This window comes from Protopterus annectens, chromosome 3.part1 (assembly GCF_019279795.1).
Source record: "Protopterus annectens isolate FY-2018-M chromosome 3.part1, PAN1.0, whole genome shotgun sequence".
Lineage (NCBI taxonomy): Eukaryota > Metazoa > Chordata > Ceratodontiformes > Protopteridae > Protopterus > Protopterus annectens.
This window is the reverse complement of record NC_056732.1, coordinates 997,378,078-997,398,058: the sequence shown is the minus strand read 5'-3', so window position 1 is coordinate 997,398,058 and position 19,981 is coordinate 997,378,078. Positions and strand designations below refer to the sequence as shown.

The window sequence follows — 19,981 nt, the reverse complement described above, 5'->3', positions numbered from 1 at the left end:
TAAATTAATAACAAGCAGCTTTCTACAGCTCATACTTCACAAGAGGCACCAAAGCATTTCAGCCGTAACCACAATGCAGTATCACCATTCATTTATGAATGCATGCACTGCATTACTGACTGATAGCCATCTGTTTCCCATACCCCATAACACCTTGCACCCCATGGTGGCTATCCCATGTACCCCACCATAGCCATCCTTTTGATAATGAGCCTGTAGTATTTATTAATGCCAACAAATGAAATAAGACTGGGAGGGAATTCTAAACTTAGATTCACTTAAGGGGTAGGAAGTCAGTAGCCACTGTGTTTAAGAACTCACGCATACTCAAAGAGACAGGGTACGTATAGCAGAGAAAATTAAGAAATAGTTATTAAGTAGCTTTTACAAATTAGACATTCTTGAGTTCTCTTTACTTTAAATAAAATGGTATTTCTCAACTCCTACAACAGTTCTAACACAGATAATCCCATTTACAACTTGAACATGAAGGAGAAATGTAATAAATTATTGTGTAATGAACTATTTAGAAAGCTCCAAAACTGTCATTATACTCTATTTCTGAAATATAGTTGTTTTCTTTGTGTATTCTACCAAAGTCATTGTCTGAGGTAATTATTAATAATTTTTATCTGTTCCAAAATGACCTAGTTGTATTTGAACTTCCTGTCTTGGAATGTACCATTGGAAAGAAAATAAATAATGGAAAAAAATATGAGATACACTACCTATCAGCTTCAAAGATTATTGATTATGCTGCTCCTTGCAATCATAAGTCACTCATTTTCTTCATTCAAAACTAGATTTGTATATAAAACCAAGAAAACAGCAGCATGGGGTTATTGCAGTCAAAGTAATTTAAGATGAATAGGCCATAATCCTGATAGTCCAGCATATGAAGTTCTGACAAGTCAAATGTATGAAATTCGTCCTAGGGGTTCCAGAGAGTCATGGAAGTGTTTTTAAATGTTTTTAGTGACATGTTAATAAGTCTTCAAGATATTAATGTTATGTGAGGTCAAGAAATGGACACATCCAGTCCTGTGACATTTAAGTATTCAACTTCAATGTGAAAATCGGTGCCATCAGTAAAGAAAAAAAGATCTCGTAAATACAAAGAAATTTGTCTACTTGGCAGACATTTTCCAGTTTTGCCAATAAATGTGAAGCTCTACAGAGGATGGGCTATGTGTTTGCAGGCTCCTACTTAACAGACCAAGTTATAGAGGTCCTTATTCTGGGTGCTGTGCTACTGGACCACCAACCATTAATTTTAATCATCATAGCAGTCTGTGATGCAGATTGGTTATAGTATGGGGACTGAATGTCAGTCCTCACTTCTAAGAAATATGTTAGCAATTTCAAACAAATAAAGATGTAACTCTAAACAATGAAAGTCAGGATATCAGCACCTTTGGTCTATGGAATTGAGTTAGAGGGCTGCTAAGGAGTATTGATTTCATATATGGGAAGCAAGTTGAAAAAGCAAAGCTCAGATGTGATAAATAAGCAAAAGTAATTACTACAGTTACAGCAAAAATGAAAGAAAGCCTTAGAAGGAAAGACCATAAATTTGTACAAACAATAAGTCCGGAAAAAGCTGAGCTTGCAAATTTGAATATTTTGCAAAGTGTCACATTTCTGTGGACCCCCCCCCCCTCCTCCATTACCACTCTTATTAGGCTTATCTTTACTAAAATGATTAACCACAAGGGTAAATATTGAAACAAAGTCAAACCATTCCAAGTACAGTGTCCTGATTGACAGGTAAAGAGTTGCACTTTTTAAAAAAAACTGGCAAATAATGAAGAATAAGAAAGTACACAGAAAGCCAGGAACATAGCAGTGAGAATCAGCAGACAGTCATCCTTTAACACCCGAATTTAACTAAGGTTAAGGGTGAACAGAAGAGGAAGCCAATGGCTGCAAATACAATGAGAGCAATCATAATGAAAACATGCCTGCATTGTTTGTTTCCTGAATGGTCAGACTATCTTGCTGTGGTTTGCAGAGAACAGTCTCTTTCTGCTTGTTAACCTAATAGCCTTTTAAATATGTATGTGGTATGTGCTAGATAGGCTTACTGCTTTCATATCACCTAGTGCACAACCATGTTTATGCATATGACTATGACAACCGTTTTGGCTTCACTGTGATGGTGTAGCTGTACTATGTTTACCCAGCTATGCTTTGAACAGTTTATACATCTTTTTTTTCTAAATCAATGAATCATTCTTTTGAATGCTTCTGAATAAAACAACATGAAAGAGCTAGAATAGAACAGCATTCAGTTCATAAATATTAAACTATGTTACTGTCCTAACTTATTTTTAGTCCTTATGTATGATGCAGTTCCTTTGGGGCAATGATCTCTTGCTCAGTGATAGACACCCTGCCTTTTACTCGCTGAATATGCAACAAGTATGCACATCTGAAATGTAATGAAACAGATACTTTAAAAAGAAGTAAATACAAAGCATTTGGGTAACATAATCCCCTTTCTTTTTCTCAGTATCAGTCTCTGTTTCTCCACAACTTAAATAAAACAAAGTATTCTATTGAGAATATGCTGCTTCTGTCATGATATTGGATGAAAATCCATATTCCATCAGGAAGATATTAAATATATTCCCCAAACCTGACAGCTGCACACTGAAATGTGTCATGAACCCCGAATGTACGTTGCCTTGAACTACAGCCTTATTCATCAAGTTCATGTTTACGTGTGCAGTACTTTTGTTTCAATTTACTCAAAAGACTGAGCACATGGATAAAAATTCCATGCTGCCCTACCGTAGCTTTCATGCAACCTTTGCTCTGCATCATTAAATCAGATGTCTTGATTAGGATATCTGCTGCTTCATGCTCTGAAACTTCCCTACCCCGCCCATTTTAGCTACAGTGGGTTTCTGGTATTTCACATTCTCATCATCTTTTTCATCTATCCTTTTTAATGCACCTGCAGTTGTTTTCCACCTTTCCTCTAATTTTACAGTTAAAATTCTTTACTTATCATCATTCCTTGATGAGTCACACCTCCAAGTTCTTAAACATTTATTTTGAACACTGTGAGTTATTTATACAAGTTATAGTAATGCTTTATTTATTCATTTGCTAGTTATTGTTTGAAGATACTTCCAGTACCAGCCTACTGTCTTGGTATTTGTTACGGTGACAGTTAATGAGTACCATTCCAATCCTTTATCTCATTACGAAGGGTATTTTTTTATATAAAGCAGAACCAGAAAATTTAAACAACTAAATGAAAGAATAAGCGTGGAAGCTTGATTTCCTGTAATATTTATTTTTGCTGTCAGTGTGTCATACAAAAATGAAGTAACATTTATGCTAGCATGAATATGTTTTATTTCAACCGGCAGCTAGAAAAAAATGAATCAGATTGGTTTGTTTCTAGTTTAATAGAAATGTAAACTTGTCAAGTGATATTGTGATGTCATGGTACAAATGCAAAGGATTTGTTTATGCTCAGAGAGGCAGCATATGTGAGAAATCAAGTTGTGTTAGTTCTGTGTTATACCTTCCTGTTTCTTTTTATTGTCCTTTGAGTAAGATCCACACTCTGATGCATCTGACATGTCAAAGCTTATTCAAGACAGAAACATATTTCTTATGTTCAAATATATTTAATAAGATCTTGTGTGTAAAATATCAACATTAGTGATCACCTTTTTCATAAATATTTCTGAGCTGTGAGATTGAAAATTCGAAGCTGCAGTCTTGCACTGCCAAATATGATTAATTCTCACCCAGAAGAACTTCATTGCACATGTTGTTATTCTGAATGTTTTTCATACTGGTGCTCATGCATTCTGTATCTTATCAGTTTACTCAGTTTATTTTTAAAGATGATATTGCCATTCCTTGGCAGTAATGGGCCTGCATATGGTCTGAGTATTTGCTCATATTTGCTGTAAATATTTTATCTCTCACATCTTGTGGAATGAATGCATTTTGCTTATATACTGTCTCTTCTTCCAGTTATTTATTACAGTAGGATGTCAGCACTGATTTAACAGAGTATACCTTCCTGGTAAAATTGTTCTTTCAGTAAAGAAATGTATGCAAACTAAACGATCTGTAACTCAGAAATAAAAAGGGTGTGTCCTAATTTATGACAATATGCTAACATTTTAAAATGTTTAATACTAACAAAAATGCATAGTGCAATTAAGAAGTCCAATAATGGACTTTAGCTGTTGTATAGCCATTAAACATTGCTTTACTTTGGTGAATTTTGAACATTATGTCATCTTGGAGGAATGGGTGAACAGGGTTTAGCAACTCAGACTGTTGTAGCTGATGTGAGAAGATGGCCATGCCTATCTTAGGGGAGGATGGGATGAATTGTCGAGGTAATGAGATGATGGAGTCTCCTCCAAAAAGCATTGATGAAGTATGCCATAATTTAGGGAAGATCTAGCTCTCCCTCCTGTGTTACATGTCATACATGCTTCAACTAATAGAAAGAATAGGGCCATATGAGAGCTACTGTCTTTGCTGGGATGCTAGTAAGTGTACAAACCACCTCCGTGTCTCCCTAGAAGTTGTCCCCTTGTACAGCTCTTGACTCCATGTTGGGGATAACCATTAAGGATGAATGAATAGTGGAGGTCAAAAAAGCATACTGAGAAAATTTTATACAGTTGATCAAATATTAATTGTATTTATAACTTCTATTTTTGTGGGTGCTTTACAACATATTTAACTTTCTTGTATTTTGGGTTCCTCCTGTTTCTGGATAATCTTCTCAGGTAGATCTTTTGACTATGCATTGGATAATTTTTATTATTTTTTTCTACCCTATAAGTGGGAGAAGGGGTGTTTTTTTTATCACATTGTCATGATTTCCTTCAGTATAATTTTGTAAAGAACTTAGCAATCCACCATGCCTTTCATTCTGGAAATTGGTGTTAACTGAAGAAAATTCAGAATGTTATTTATAATTTTTCACTGTCTGCATATGCATTGCAGTGATTTCTAATGCGTATTGAAAAAATAAATAAATTAATAAGGATCCTTGTAGCTACGGCTTTACAGTACTTGGTGACACATGACTCATGCTGGCCAATCTCATATGAGCAGAGGTTTAACAGATGGCAAATTATTAAATTAATAAGTATAAAGTGGAGTTTCTTGTAGTTCATACTTACTTTTTTAATGGAATGTAACAGTTATATAGCCTTTTAACATATGAAGTAGCAAGCAGATTAGGTTCACACATTCACTGATCAAATAATAAGAAAGGATCCTTATCACACCCTACCATCAACATTGCAAACAATTGCAATGAAAACAGATGCAGCACAGTGTAACAGTGTGAAGTATGTAACTGAATTTGCTTTGCTCTTGCTCCATGGTCCCCCAAACGACAGGTAGTATCAACCTGTTATTACACTAGCTGTCCCATTTAAAGTCAGTGAGATTCGTATACTCAAGGTGGATTGGGTAGCTGAAACCCTAGTTAACAATGACTGGTCCTTTTTTCCACCAGGAAATTTCACTCTTGGGTCTGATGCTCATTGGCTTGCATTTTGTTTTTTTTAATCAGATTTCTTCTCCACTGAGTGGAAATTGATTGGATTGATGCTTTTTTTTCTCAGTGCACAGCCTTCAATTTGTTGCAATTACTGTGGCTCTGCATAGGATCACAGGATAATAGGAAGTTACTAGGCTAATGGCTCTAGGGCACTTACAAGCCTAGCCAAGTTCTACCCTTATTTCCACAATCAACACCAGTTGCCCCTGACCAAGGACACAGGTGGAACCCCCAGGGTGAATTTACGGTTACCCATCCAATCGTCCAGATTGCATTTGAAGAGGGCCAAAGAGGTGCTCTGTTTGACATGAAGTGGGAGTCCATTCCAAAGGTGTGGTAACCTCTGGGAGACAGTCGTGTTCCTCCAGGAGGTTCTATTAATGTCACATACCAGGTTAAGGTCTTTAGAGTGAGTAAACTGTGTACCATTTGGCTTGTGGATGTGCAGCATTTCCAAAAATTAGGGTCAAATATTGCCTTATATGCAAGGCATAGATCGCCTCTGGGTAGTCTGTATGAAACAGAATAAAGTGACAGTGATTTCAGACGATCCACATAGAACAGATGCTGAAGACCTTGAATTTTCCTTATGAGGAACCTTTGTGGTATCTCTAATTGCTGCAGGTGCTTGGAAAGGTACATACCAAAAGGGGCGTTGTACTGAATTATTGGCCTGATGAGGGAAGAGTACAGAGAGGTTATAACTTCTTTTTTCTCGATGCAGTGCCATTACTTATGACATGAGCAATATAGAATTCCATTCTTACCACTGTGGAGACATGGTGATCAAAGGTAAGGTTGCTGTCAATCTGTGTGTCCAGGTCTCTCACCACTGAGTGCGTACTTATGGTGCTGTTATTGATGTCATAGTTAGGGAACATCTACCGAAAGGGATGATAATACATTTTTTTGCATGGAGTTTAATGCCATGACTTTGGCACCAATCATTTGTTTGTGTAAGACCGTCTTGTAGGATGTTGATATTGTTTGGAGATTTTATGTCCTTTCCCAGTTTACAGTCATCAGCAAACTTTGTCAGCCACATACCTTTAGTTTTGTATTTTGGAGAAATGGATTGGAAACAGCAGAGGTCCTAGGACTGACCCCTTTGTAACACCACTGGTTACAGGTCTGCTGTTTGAGGTGGAGTCTCCTGTTTTGACTATATTGGTTCTATTAGTGAGCCAGTTAGTGACTAATCTAAGGATATAAGGGTTGATACCTAGCTGCCTAAATTTGTCAATGATGCCTGAGAGGTGGATACTGTCAAAAGCCTTGGCTAAGTCTAGGTTGGCTGTATGCACAGATTTCCCCTCATCCAGAGCCTTGGTAACTGCCTCAAAAAAGTCCTCTGGGTTTAACAGATGGAACCCCCAGGGTGAATTTACGGTTACCCATACAATCGTCCAGATTGTATTTGAAGAGGGCCAATGAGGTGCTCTGTTTGACATGAAGTTGGATTCCATTCCAAAGGTGTGGTAACCTCTGGGAGACAGTTGTGTTCCTCCAGGAGGTTCTATTAATGTCACATACCATATGATTTCCCTTTGACAAATCCAAACTGAGTAGGGTCAAGTGTTTGGAGATTACTTATATCTTTGTTGATAAGGTCCATGATGATTCGCTACATTGCCTTGCAGATAAGGCTAGTCAGGCTAATAGGTCTGTAGTTCCCAGGGTCAGTGGAAGCACCACCTTTGTGCAAGAGAATAACAGTGACCATTTTCCATTCAGCTGGAATGAAGCCAGTGCTTAGACATGATTGAAGAGAGTACCCAGTGGTACTGATATTTCTTGTTTGAGGCCATGTAGGACACAACCTGGGATGTTATCAGGTCCCATAGATGCTGTATTTTGGGCCTAAGAGATGGCGTTTATGACCTGCTCTTTAGAGATACAAGGTATGGGACAGGTGGTAGGGATGTCATGGAGTACGTGTGGTGGGGACAGGGGACTGAAGTTTTCACAGAACGTGTTGGCTAACAGGTTAGCTATGTCCACAGGCTCAGTATATGTGGTATCACTAACTACCAGTTCGGCACAACTCTAGGCCTTTCCTTTTAGATTACAGATGTAACTAAAGAATGCCTTATGGTTGTCCTTAGTTGATTAAGCTAATTTGGATTCATAGCTTGCTTTGGAGGACTTCACAAGAAGTCTTATTGGCTTGTTTAAGCTAAGGAGGGAGTATCTCCATGCGGAGGGAGTGTTTACAGTTTAGGAATCGCTCCCTCTTGCTCTTAGACAGCAATTTCTTCATAGGTTCATAGGTTGGTACTAGGCTATTGGCCCTAGGGCCTATACAAGCCTAGCCATAATGATTCCCTGGCTATTTCTTCCCACAGTATTTACTTCCCCGGACCCCTGTCTAGCAGGGTGACTGACATGATCACCGAGGTGAATTTCCTATCTCCCATCAAATCATCAATGTTCCTTTTGAAGAGGGCCAAAGAGGCGCTCTGCTTGACATGTATGGACAGTCTATTCCAGAGTCTGGGGAGTCTCTGGGTCAGGAACCTATCCCTCCAGCATGTTTTGTTCATTTTGATGACAAGGTTTAGATCCCTGGAGTGTGTGTCTCTGAGGGATTGGGATTTCTTTAAGTGTAGCACATCCAGCAGCTTTGGGTTTGACATGGCCTTGTATGTTAGATCGCCTCTGAGTAAACGATATGTGAGAGAGTATAGGTGGAGTTTTTTTAGATGGTCAGCATAGGGCATCTGCTTTAGGCCTGTGATTCTTTTAGTGAGGTATTTCTGAGGTGTTTCCAGTTGTTGCAGATGTCTTGAGAGGTACATACCAAACGGGGCAATATATTCTATAATGGGTCTAATGAAGGATGAGTACAGTGGGACAATGACCTCCTTTTTTCTGGATGAAAAGCCCTTAGTGATGAGGTGTGCCACATAGAAGGATTTCCTGACTGTTGTGGCAATGTGGTTATCGAAGGTGAGACCACTGTCCAATTGTGTCCCTCAGTCTATTATCACACTTTCGGTATTTAGTGTACTGCCACCTATGTGGTAATTCATGGGTACATGTTTTTTTTTCCCAAAGGGGATAACTATACATTTCTTGGAATTGAGCTTGAGCCCATGGCTCTGGCACCATCTGGCACCAAGCATCTGTTTCTGTAAGGCCCTTTTGTAGAATATCCACATCATGTGGGGATTCAATAATGGCTCCCAGTTTGCAGTCATCTGCGAACTTTGTTAGCCAGAGTCACTTAGTGTTGGCTTGTACTTCAGAGAAGTAGATGCCAAACAAGAGTGGTCCCAGGACTGAACCTTGAGGTACTCTACTTGTCATTTGTCTGGAGCTGGATTTGGAGTCGGCTACTTTTACAGTGTGGGTTTTGTCAGTAAGCCAGTTGGCAACCCATCAAGTGATGTAGGGATTAACGCCCAGCTTAGTAAGTTTATCTATGATTCCAGAGTGGGGGATGGTGTCGAAGGCCTTGCCGAGGTCCAGATAGGCTGTGTGGACCACCTTCCCCTTGTCCACAGCTCTGGAGACTGATTTAAAGAAGTCAATCAGATTCAGGAGACAAGATCAGCCCTTCACGAACCCAAACTGCGTGGGGTCCAGTGTTTGAAGGTTGCCAATGTCTTTGTTTATAAGTTCCATGATGATACATTCCATGGACTTGCAGATCAGGCTCGTCAAACTGATGGGGCAGTAGTTCCCAGGATCCAAGGTGGACCCCCTTGTGAAGTGGGATAACTGTAGTTCTGTGCCACTCAGTGGGCATGGAGCCGAAGGTGAGGCTATGATTAAACATGACACTTAGGTGAGGTGCCAGTTAATTTTGTAGTTCATGTAGTACACAGCCTGGGATGTCATCTGGTCCCATGGATGTTGTATTCTTAGCTTTAGAGAGTGTGTTTTTTTACCTGTATGGCTGTTATTACCGGAATTTGGCAATATTTTGGTATTGAGATGGGCCCTTTAGGGGGTGAGAGGGGGGGTGAAATTTGCACTAAATTGATTTGCCAGGATATTAGCAATATCCTTGGGATCAGTATATTTAATGCCATTCTGTTGTAGCTCAGAACAGATCTGAGCATTGCCATTTAGATTCTTGACATAGCTATAGAATGCCTTGTAATTGTCTTTGGAATCTTTGGCAATTTTACTTTTGTAACTAGCTTTGGAGGATTTTATGAAGGATTTTAGCTTCTTACTGATGCTGGTAAGGGAGTTTTTTTGCATCCTGGGATTTTCCTCTTTTCTGCTACAGTTTCTTCCTTTTGTTGTAAAATTTGTTTATGGGAATGGGCCAACCAGATTGGCTTCCTTTTTTTGGAGGAGAGCATCTTGGTTCTATTGGGGATGGCACGATTCATGCACGAGTGGATGTGCTCGTACAGTGCCTTAGTGTAGGATTTAGCAGTCGAACTTTTAGTTCCCATCTGCATGGGTGTCATGAAGTTTGTCACTTCTGACTTGAGTAGCATGAAGTTGGCTTTGGAGAAGTTTTTTTTACAAAGGTTTCCTTACTGGGGGGGGGGGGGTGTGATGTGGATTTCAAGGGTGATTAGCTTATGGTCAGACCTGACCAATGAGCGGGTGATCATAGGTGTGGAGGATCGATTTCCATGTTGGTAATGACTGGGTCTAGGATATTGGAGCCCCTGGTAGGACTAAGGATTAGTTGATCCAGGGCATTGGAATTTATGAATTCCAAGAACTGTTGGGCAAAGGTGTTGCTGCACGAGTAGTTTTCCCAGTTAATGTCAGGGCAGTTGAAATCACCCAGTATTAAGGTGTTTGGTTGTATCTTAATATTTTCCAGTATGTTTAGAAAGGTTTAGTGAGAATCTTGGGGCATGGTGGGGGATCTATAGCAAGCTACAATTTGGATTGCAGTCTTGTGTTAGTTGCACCTGGAGAATTTCAGATCCATTGTGTTGGGCAACTAGCCTGGTATTGTGAATATCCTTGGTGAATATGGACACTCCTCCACCTTTAGTGTTGTGGTCCTGGTTTGTTAAAAGTGTGGTAAGAGTTGTAGCCTGGTATTGCAGGGGTGCTCTCTGGAGCCTTGAACCAGGTCTCAGTTACTGCACAGATAACAATGTTCTCCATTTTTAGGAGTGCCTCGAGAGAGTGCATTTTGAGGTTTAGAATTCTAGCATTGAGTAGCATTACCTTCAGATTTTGCATGCTTTTACCTGTTACGGTGGTGGTTTTGTCCTTTGAACTTTGCCTAAAAAAGACACTATAAGGGTGGCAAGAGCCTTAGCCCTTAAGCTGAATCCGAGGGACGACAGGGGCAGACCATCTCTGGCAAAGCATCGTGTCCTGTCGATCATGTCATCCCAGTTGTCCCAGGCAGACAGATACTGGATCCCCTTTGAATGATACCAGAAGCTTAGCCAATTGTTGAAGTCAGTCATTTTGTTCTTATACTATGGTACCATTCTGGGCAAAGGCAGGATGCTACTCAGGGCTAGGGTCATACCAACCTGGGCCACATGATCTGAGAGCTCTTCCATGTCTCTTTTCATGTAGTCCTGGGAGGTACGTCTCAAGTCATTCACTCCAACATGGACAATGACAGAGTCATATTTGTACTTGTTGTGGAGTGACTTGAGTGCATGCATTATGTGGTGGATCCTGGCAGCCACCAGGCAGCTGACTGTAATTTTCTCCTTGTTCAGCCTGGTGAGTGGGACATCAGTGTGCCTGACTATAGAGTCACCTATGACTAAAGTGTTGGGTACGTTGTCTTGCCTTAAGGGCTGTTGTCGGGTGGCATACTGGTGTTGTGAGCTGTGTGACACTTTGGTTGTGATTGGTGTTTGTTTGCGTTTCAGCTTCAGAGGTCCTTGTTGTTTGGGCAGATTACTGTTAAGGGCCTCCACATATGCGGGTTTAGTGTTGCTATGTGTGGCTTTAGAAGGGCTATGTGTTGCTTGAGGTGTATTGCGGTGTTAACCTTCTCCTCTTGACTGTCTAGCACAATCTTGGCTATGTAAGTGTATCCCTTGCAGGTTGTAGTGTTGGGTATTAGGAGGAGAGGGTTGTCTTTTCCTCTTATTGTAAAGCCTGTTAATGGTAGTTGTTCACCAGGTAGGTTTACTTTTCCTGAGGTGTTTGTTTTGGTCCTATCAGGTATGGCCCAGTCAATGCAGTTATACAGTGTTTGAACTGGTGTAGAACTTGGCATAGTTGCCAGTTCCATCTGAGGGGGAGGTTCAGTAAAGCTATTTATACCATCCTGTCTGCTTGGAGAAGTTTTTTAGTATAGTTACTGCTGCTGTTGCTGCGGGGGTGAAGTGTGATAGTTACTTGGAATGAGACTGATTTGTGGTCAGATCTCACCAGTGAAACCTCACAGTGAGGGTGCTACAGTGGTCCCCCATATTGGTAACCACCAGATCCAGGATGTTGGCACCCCTTGTGGGGGTGGCAACCAGCAGGTCCAGGGCATTGGAGTTAATGAGGAACCATTTGGCAAGTGAGTTAGAGCATGGGTAATTTACTCAGTTAATGGATGGGTAGTTAAAGCTGCTCGCTCAAACCATGGTGTTTGAATGTATCTCGATAGACTCAAGTAGATCCAAATAGGCAGAGTGGGTGTTCTGATTCATGGAGGGGCTCCTGTAGCTGGCAATAACTTGAATAGATTTCCTACCAACAGTTAATTGCACCTGAAGTATCTCCAGGGAATCATACTGTTTAACCAAACTGGAGGTGTATTTATCTTTACTGAATATCAATACAGCACCTCCTTTAGTTTTCACTCCTTTGGAAGGAGGTGTAGCCCAGTATAGCTAGGGTGCTTTCCAGAGCCTTAAACCTGATCTCCATGACCGTACAAATGTCCATGTCTTCCAAGGTGAGGACTGCTTTCAGTTAGTGCTGTTTCATGTTACAACTCCTAGCATTTAACAACATAACCTCAAGGTTGTTTTTAGATGGAGTTTTTACATCGGGAATTTTGTCCTTGAGACACTGCCTAAAAAAGGCACTATGGGCGTGGCAAGAGCCTCACCAGTAGCCAAAATCCCAGGGCTGACAAATGAAGACCATCTCTGGCAAAGCATCAAGGTCTGTCAATCATGTCATCCAAGGTTGACAGATACTGGGTCCCCTTAGAATAAATGAGAATAAAATATCTTAGAATTTTAATGAAACATTGCGTCTGTCTGAAGAAGTACAGGGTTGACATAGAAGTGCTTACACTTACACTGGTGTGTTTGTGAGATTTAATGAAATGCTCACTAGTGCCATAATTTGGTATCATTGTGTTTTTACTTTTGACAATTGTTTTAAATGCAGTCTTATAGAGGTCAGCGATTTGACTCTCTGGCTCATTTGGGTGTGGTTGTATAACTGGACGACATTGTCAGCAGTCAACAAAAATACGTAAATCACACCGCCATATTGATTGCTCTGTGTTTTTATCCTGCCTATGGAAATTATCACCAAGAGAGGAGATGAGACACATTGGATTTCTGTGCCTACTTTGAATCTAGTAGACTTAATATTGATAAAGCATACATAATTCTCACTTTAAAATGCAAAATAAATCAAAACAGAAAACATTAATTCTTTTAGAAAGTAGACAGAATGGGGTAAAGTCCTTTTGTAGGGTTAGTTTTCTTGTTTTCTTATGCTGGAAACCAACTTCCCCTTTTGTAGTCAGGATAATATTGGATGGTTGTAAGTTTCCCCCACATGTTTTGCCTGTATTATAATACCATGTTACATTCAAGTTTTGCTTTTTTCTTTTTCTACTTTTAATATTATGTATTTATTTATTTATTTTTATTGTTGCTTACACTTATCAAGGGTATCAGAACTTGTCAGAGATTTGGGATGCATGGCTGGGCTTAAAAAGGCCCTTGTGGTCGTTAGCCTAGTGAACACCTATAAACCTATTGAGTGCCTATGTTTTGAATAGTACAATAAATACTACATTAGAATTACTACTAAAATTACTTATACAGACAGACCATATAAATACACACATATTACATGATTAAGTAAAGGGTAATGTTGGGTAACTGTATTACTGGAGCTCCTTGACATTTTCAGAATTAAGTTTCTGCATAATATACAAGCGCAAAACATGATAATATCAAAACTATGAGTTATCAAAGAACCACCCACAATTTTTGTTGTGCCAAACATCTCAGTGTTTAAGTTAACTCAGAAGTACCCTAACAGATGCTTTTATTTAGTTTAACAGAATATAGACAGACTGTGTGGTGATTAATCAAATGTGATAATGGCTATGTTAATCAGCTATGATTTCAAAACAGAACAACACAAAATACACACTCTTTGATACATTATTTTCAGTGCCTGTTGTTTTCCATAAAATATGTAAATTCCAACATTTGAAAAAGTTGTCTAAATGTAGAACAGTGCTTGTTAATGTGCATTCAGGACTTTAATTTCTGTTAGTCAGTTAGTTGCAAAGTATAATACACATGTGTGTGTGTGTGTGTGTGTGTGTGTGTGTGTGTGTGTGTGTGTGTGTGTGTGTCTGTGTGTGTCTGTATGTGTGTCTGTGTGTATGTGTATATATACACGTGTGCGTGTGTCTGTGTTTGTGTGTGTCTGTGTGTGTGTGCTGTATACAGGTGTAAAATCATGGCATAGTATATATTGCTAAGGTCAGGGGCATGCATTGTATTCATTTGACAATACTTACACAGGAGAACAACTTGCATTATGCATAGGTTTTACTATAACTACCATTCAACAATGAAAAGTTATTAGGACATTTTCTTCTCCATTCTTTGGTATTTTGATAATTTTATTAACTTTTTCTCTTATGCTAGAACTTGTCTTTCACTTAAATTATGTTCAAGGTCTGCACACAAGAGTGGTTTTCTTGATGACAGAGGCTATGAAAATGTTGTCTTATTCTTGTTTTATAGAGGATCTGGATGACCTGAGGATGGAAGGAGTCAGTATGATGCCATCTGCAAACAAAATGCTTCAGGGACGAGGCCTATATGCAGCTGAGCCCCAAGCTAAAGTAACCCTAAACATCTGTTCACGCTGTGCTAGGTAAGGATTATGCACCCTCCTCTGAAATACCTGGTATTGGTTTCTTTGACATGTACGTTATCTAAGTACATACCAGTGGACACATTTTCTTTGTTAATGATAGAGTTGTGTGTGATTAGCTTTGTTTTCACTTCTTATGTGCCTTCTTTATCTGACCAGTAAGGGTATGTAAGAAGTGGTGGTGCAATCATGTTATCCTTAAAGGAGCTACATTCCTTTTACAGCATGTACCTCTACGGTGACACTGCATATAGTGTAGTAACATTGTATGACACATATTAAGTACATTTTAAGTGAAATCCCAGAGTAAAAACTTTAACAGGGGTACATGCACTTTTCCCTTATCCCTTGGAACTAACAATAGGAAAACAATTAAATAAAAGTGCAAATAATAAAATTCTGTTTTAGTTCTAGCTAAAAGTAAAGTTTTATTACACAGTCAGCACTTCTCCAGGTTTCCTGGCAGGTTTAGCAACAAATTGCTACTCACTGAGAGCATGCCTTTTAAATGAGCAGGTGAGGGGATGAGTACCTAATTTCAGTGCTGAACACACAAACAGATGGTAGAGACTGGTACAGGGGAGCATACACTTTCCCCCTTTGTACTATGAGTAATTAAGTAATAAAACAAATACACAGATATGCACTGCAGTACAGGAATCTTTTTTTTAAGTTCACAATTTAATAAAAGATGTGCTGTTGTGTAAAGGGCCTAATTGCCTCTTGGGGAGTATCAATGAATACAGAAAGACTCACTGAGAAGCATTATCTGACACTAATAACTACCTGTCGAACTTTTATTTCACCTGGTAGTAATACATTTTGTGAAGTGGGTGATCCACTCTAGTTGCACGGCTTTAATTGAGAAAACTGCATAAAATATTGCTTCAGCTACTATACTATGCACTAACAACTAAGGCTAATATTTTGTGGTGTTTAAAACAAAAAAGGTTTTAAAACTGCTACTGTTTTAACACATTTGGCAGTACAGTATGACCATCTTTAGTAAACCCTTGCTGAACACAAATTTGAAAGTAGTGTTTTGCATCTGTCTAAGGGAGGAGATGAAATTAAGCACAGTATTTCTTCCTCTTCTCTCCTGTTAAGGGGTTGATTAAAGGCAGCTCGCAAACTGAACAAGTTAGAGGGAAATTTTCAAATCACTTATAACAAATAATGAAACTTGGTGAAAATCTGTATGTACCATCCGCCTAGACAGCTTTACTGGGGAGAAAATGTCACTGTTAAATGTCAAAACCATTTAGAACAATCATATAAATGAAACCCAAAAGATTAAACAAAACTACTCAGTCTTCAAAATATCACAAAAATTAAAAAAATAATAATGATAAGCTGCATTTATTCCTCCAAGATTGCACTATTACAGGAAAGACAAATTCCCCACTCCCTACTTGTTATGATCTCAGACACAAAAAAGTTGCCAATAAGCAATCAGATGATTTTTGATTCTGTTGTGCCAGCTTTTTTTTTCTGAGTGATAAACACCATTTGACCAATTGAAGGTACTCATATACATGTATATGTATGCATCAGTATGCTGCAGTCATCTTTAAGGAAAGACAAGGTGAAAGAAAAAAGAACAAGTGAATATTTTTGGTAACAAAGAAACAGGGAGTGAAGCACTTCCTATTCATCTCTACAAATCATTAGATAGCCAATTCAATCTTCAAATGGCATTTATTTATTTATGTTATTATTTATTCATCCTTTGCTGACTGGGTTATTCCAAATAGGCACAAGTAGCCTCTTTTCAGTGGAGATCCGATGGTGGAATGTCTAGTACTAAGGGAAATTTATATAGGTTCATAGGTTCATACTAGGCTATCTACCCTAGGGCATTTATAAGCCTAGCCAGAGTGCGTGTGGCTTTCACCACCCCTTAGGATGAGAATACTATACCCATTAGTTTGCTGTGCCTCTGTCCAGCAGTGATACAGAGATGATTCCCGGGGTAAACCTACGATCTCCCATCCACTCGTCAAGATTTCTCTTGAACAGAGTCAGTGAGGGGCTCTGCCTCACATGGACTGGGATTCTGTTCCATAGTGTAGGGAGTCTCTGGGTGATGAATCTGTCCCTCCAGCACGTCCTATTTAATAAATTCCTACTGTCAGTCTCAAACCCAGGACCCTGGTAATACTAGTCTGTATGACCAACCACTAAGCCATGACTCTCATAGATAAGAGCATCAGGGAACTTCTACTGATCATTGTTGTGAGTGGGAACCATTTTGGAGAAGCGCATCCTGTTTCAATTCCAGGCACAGATGCAGCCCAGAGAAACAGGGAGTCAGATGAAGAGAGAAGGAGATGATAGAATAGTCAAATAAATGAAGGAGAAAGCAAATATCGAGACCAGAGAATGTGTGCAGGTTTCTGAGGAAATTTTTCAAAGAAACCTGTTTGATGGAAATGAGTCAGCAAATGATGGATATATAATTAAAACTCTCCAGTTCCGAGGGCTGCAGAATGATTTGCTTAAAGAAATGGTGATACAGAGTGAGCCAGAAAATGAAGGAGATGTTTCCTGGGGGGACATTGTGGAAAAAATTCAAAAAGAGGATGCAGATTCAAGTCTGAAGAATAGTGTTGAGATGGAAAGTATACTTGTTTTCCCACCTTTCTAAGTTAGTATAGTCCAGTTTTCAGGTTAGTGCTGAATTCAGGGCTGTGTTAAAAGTTTCTGCGTTTGCCCATACCTTACTTGGATAGAAGGAAGTTTCTCTGTTCACCTGTGAGAGAGATTAGCTTTGAGCAGCCTATCTGTCCCTGGAGGAGTGGTTTCATCCCAGAAATTAGTAGTTTATTGGCCATTTTGGGCAAATTTCTATTTCTTTCATTTCCCTGCTACAAAACCCACATTTGTGAGGTTTTTTCACTTGTATACAGCTCAGCAAGTTCCTGCCTGGTGCCCTGCAGAGTTCTACAGCAGCAGAGAGACAAAAGAGAGACTTCGGAATGATTAAGTATAATTTTTCTGCATTTTCTTGCTGCCTTTAGCTTATTCCTCCTAAAACAACGATTTTTTTTAGAGTTTCTGTGATTTAAAAAGCTTGTTTCAGCTACATATGGTACTTATCTTTCTGCCTGCACTTTAACAAAGTCGTTTGTGTGTTTAAATTACCTGTTTAACTGTAGTAGGCTACACACTCAAGTGTGATAGCCATTTCTGTGCATTTAAAGTGTTTTTTATAATTGTATCTGCTGTATTTTCTGAAAAAATATATATATATACTTGTTTTCCTGCCTTTCTAAGCTAGTATAGTCCAGTTTTCAGGTTAGTGCTGAATTCAAGGCTGTGCTACAAGTTTCTGTGTTTGCCCATACCTTACTTGGATAGAAGGAAGTTTCTCTGTTCACCTGTGAGAGAGGGGAACTTTGAGCAGCCTATCTTTCCCTGGAAGAGTGGTTTTCACCCAGAAATTAGTAGTTTATTGGCCATTTTGGGCTAATTTCTATCTCTTTCATTTCCCTGCTCTAAAACCAGCATTAGCACAGTTTTGTGCGCTGGGTAGCACCAGTTAGCCAGGGTAAAGTATTCCCGGCTCCAGAAAGTCTACTCTTCAATTTTTCCCTTGGAACTAGACAAACTTTCAACGGGCACTCAAACCATTCACTTCTCTGCCCATCACTTGCTCAAAACGCATAGCAAGCACTAATAAACCTTAGCACTAGACCCCCCCCCCTCTATTGTAGAGAAGGACAAGGGTCTCTATTCGACCTTACCAGCCAATCAGTAAAACAGTTCACTGTACCTATCCAAGCATGTCCAAAGGGCAGTTTCATGTGTACTCTCCAGTCCAACTGGTGAATCTGGGCATTTTGAGGCAATGTTACAACTGCATCATGTACACAGACAACCCTCTACTCCTACCACCAAACACTAATACATGCGGGAGATGCAATTATACAGCCAAATAGGAGGCTAAGCTCTCTCAACCCAAGACTGGACCAGACGGTCAAGAGGAGAAGGGAATTACTTGCATCACACCGCCAGTCTCACATAGACCAATGAAACCAGCACCGGCAAAAAACACATATAAATACACTAAAACATACTCAAATGCTCTAAATAAAAATATGCAAAAGCGACAGAGACCTCCAAAGCAGACATCCAAGTAATCTCTACCCCCAACAAAAACCATGAAACACATACTTCACAAAACCAGTGTGCCACGCAATCACAGCCCTTAAGGCAAAATAACATACCCAACACACTAGTAATAGGTGACTCTATTGTCACTGAGCAAGGAGAAGGTTTCTGTTAGCTGCCTGTTGGGTGCCAGGATCCACCACATAACACAAGCACTCAGGTAATTCCAGAACAAGTACAAAAATGGTACTCACACTAATATGTAAAACTCACTAAAAAGAAGTACAAAAATGACTCTGTCATTGTCCATGTTGGTGTGAATGACCTGAGCCGTACCTCCCTGGACTGCATGAAAAGAGACATGGAGGAGCTCTCTGATCATGTAGCCCAGGCCGGTATGACCCTGACCCTGAGTAGAATCCTGACCTCATCAAGAATGGTGCCATGGTATAAAGAAAAAAATATCAACTTCAACAATTGGCTAAGCTTCTGGTGTCATTCAAAGGGGATCCAGTGTCTGTCAGCCTGGGATGACATGCTCGACAAGCCACGCTGCTTCACTAGAGACGGCTTGCACCTGTCACCCCTAGGCTTTCAAATACTGGCCAAGGCTCTTGCCACCCCCATAGTGCCTTTTTTAGGCAAGGCTCAAAAGACAAACCCACCTCTGTAAATAGCACAAGTAACAAAAAACTGAGGGTAATGCTACTCAATGCCAGAAGTCTAAACCTCAAAATGCATGCACTCGAGGCACTCCTCAGTATGGAGAAAATTGATATATGTGCAGTAACAGAAACCTGGTTTAAGGCTCCAGAGAGCACCTCAGCACTACCAGGCTACATCTCATACCATACATTTCAGCCACAAAACCCCGGACCAAAGTACAAAAGGTGGGGGCGTATCCATATTCATCAAGGATACCTACACATCCAGGTTAATGGCACAGCATGATGCTTCAGAGATCATCCAAGTGCATCTAACAATGGGCAAAACTGCAATTCAAATTGTAGCTTGCTACAGATCACCCACCATGTCCCAGGACCCCCATTACACATTTCTGGAAACACTGGGAAGCATAAAGGTCCTACCAAACACCCTGATATTGGGTGATTTCAATTACCCAAACATTAACTGGGAGAGCTACTCATGTGCAAACTCCCTTGCCCAACATTTCCTAGAATTTATAAAAACAAACACCCTGGATCAACTGGTTAACACTCCCACCAGAGGTGACAACATATTGGACCTGGTCATCACCAACATGGGTGACTGGTGTTCCAC

At 39.8% G+C, this 19,981-nt stretch overlaps 1 protein-coding gene across 1 annotated transcript in view; it reads left to right on the top strand.

The window, feature by feature from the left end:
* Window positions 1-19,981, top strand: part of CCHR3.PART1H8orf34 (chromosome chr3.part1 C8orf34 homolog) — a 3,081,413-nt gene that overhangs the window by 1,943,046 nt on the left and 1,118,386 nt on the right. The window contains exon 8 of the mRNA XM_044067160.1: window positions 14,455-14,587. Coding sequence (XP_043923095.1) covers window positions 14,455-14,587 — 133 coding nt within the window. The remainder of the gene's footprint in view (window positions 1-14,454; window positions 14,588-19,981) is intronic.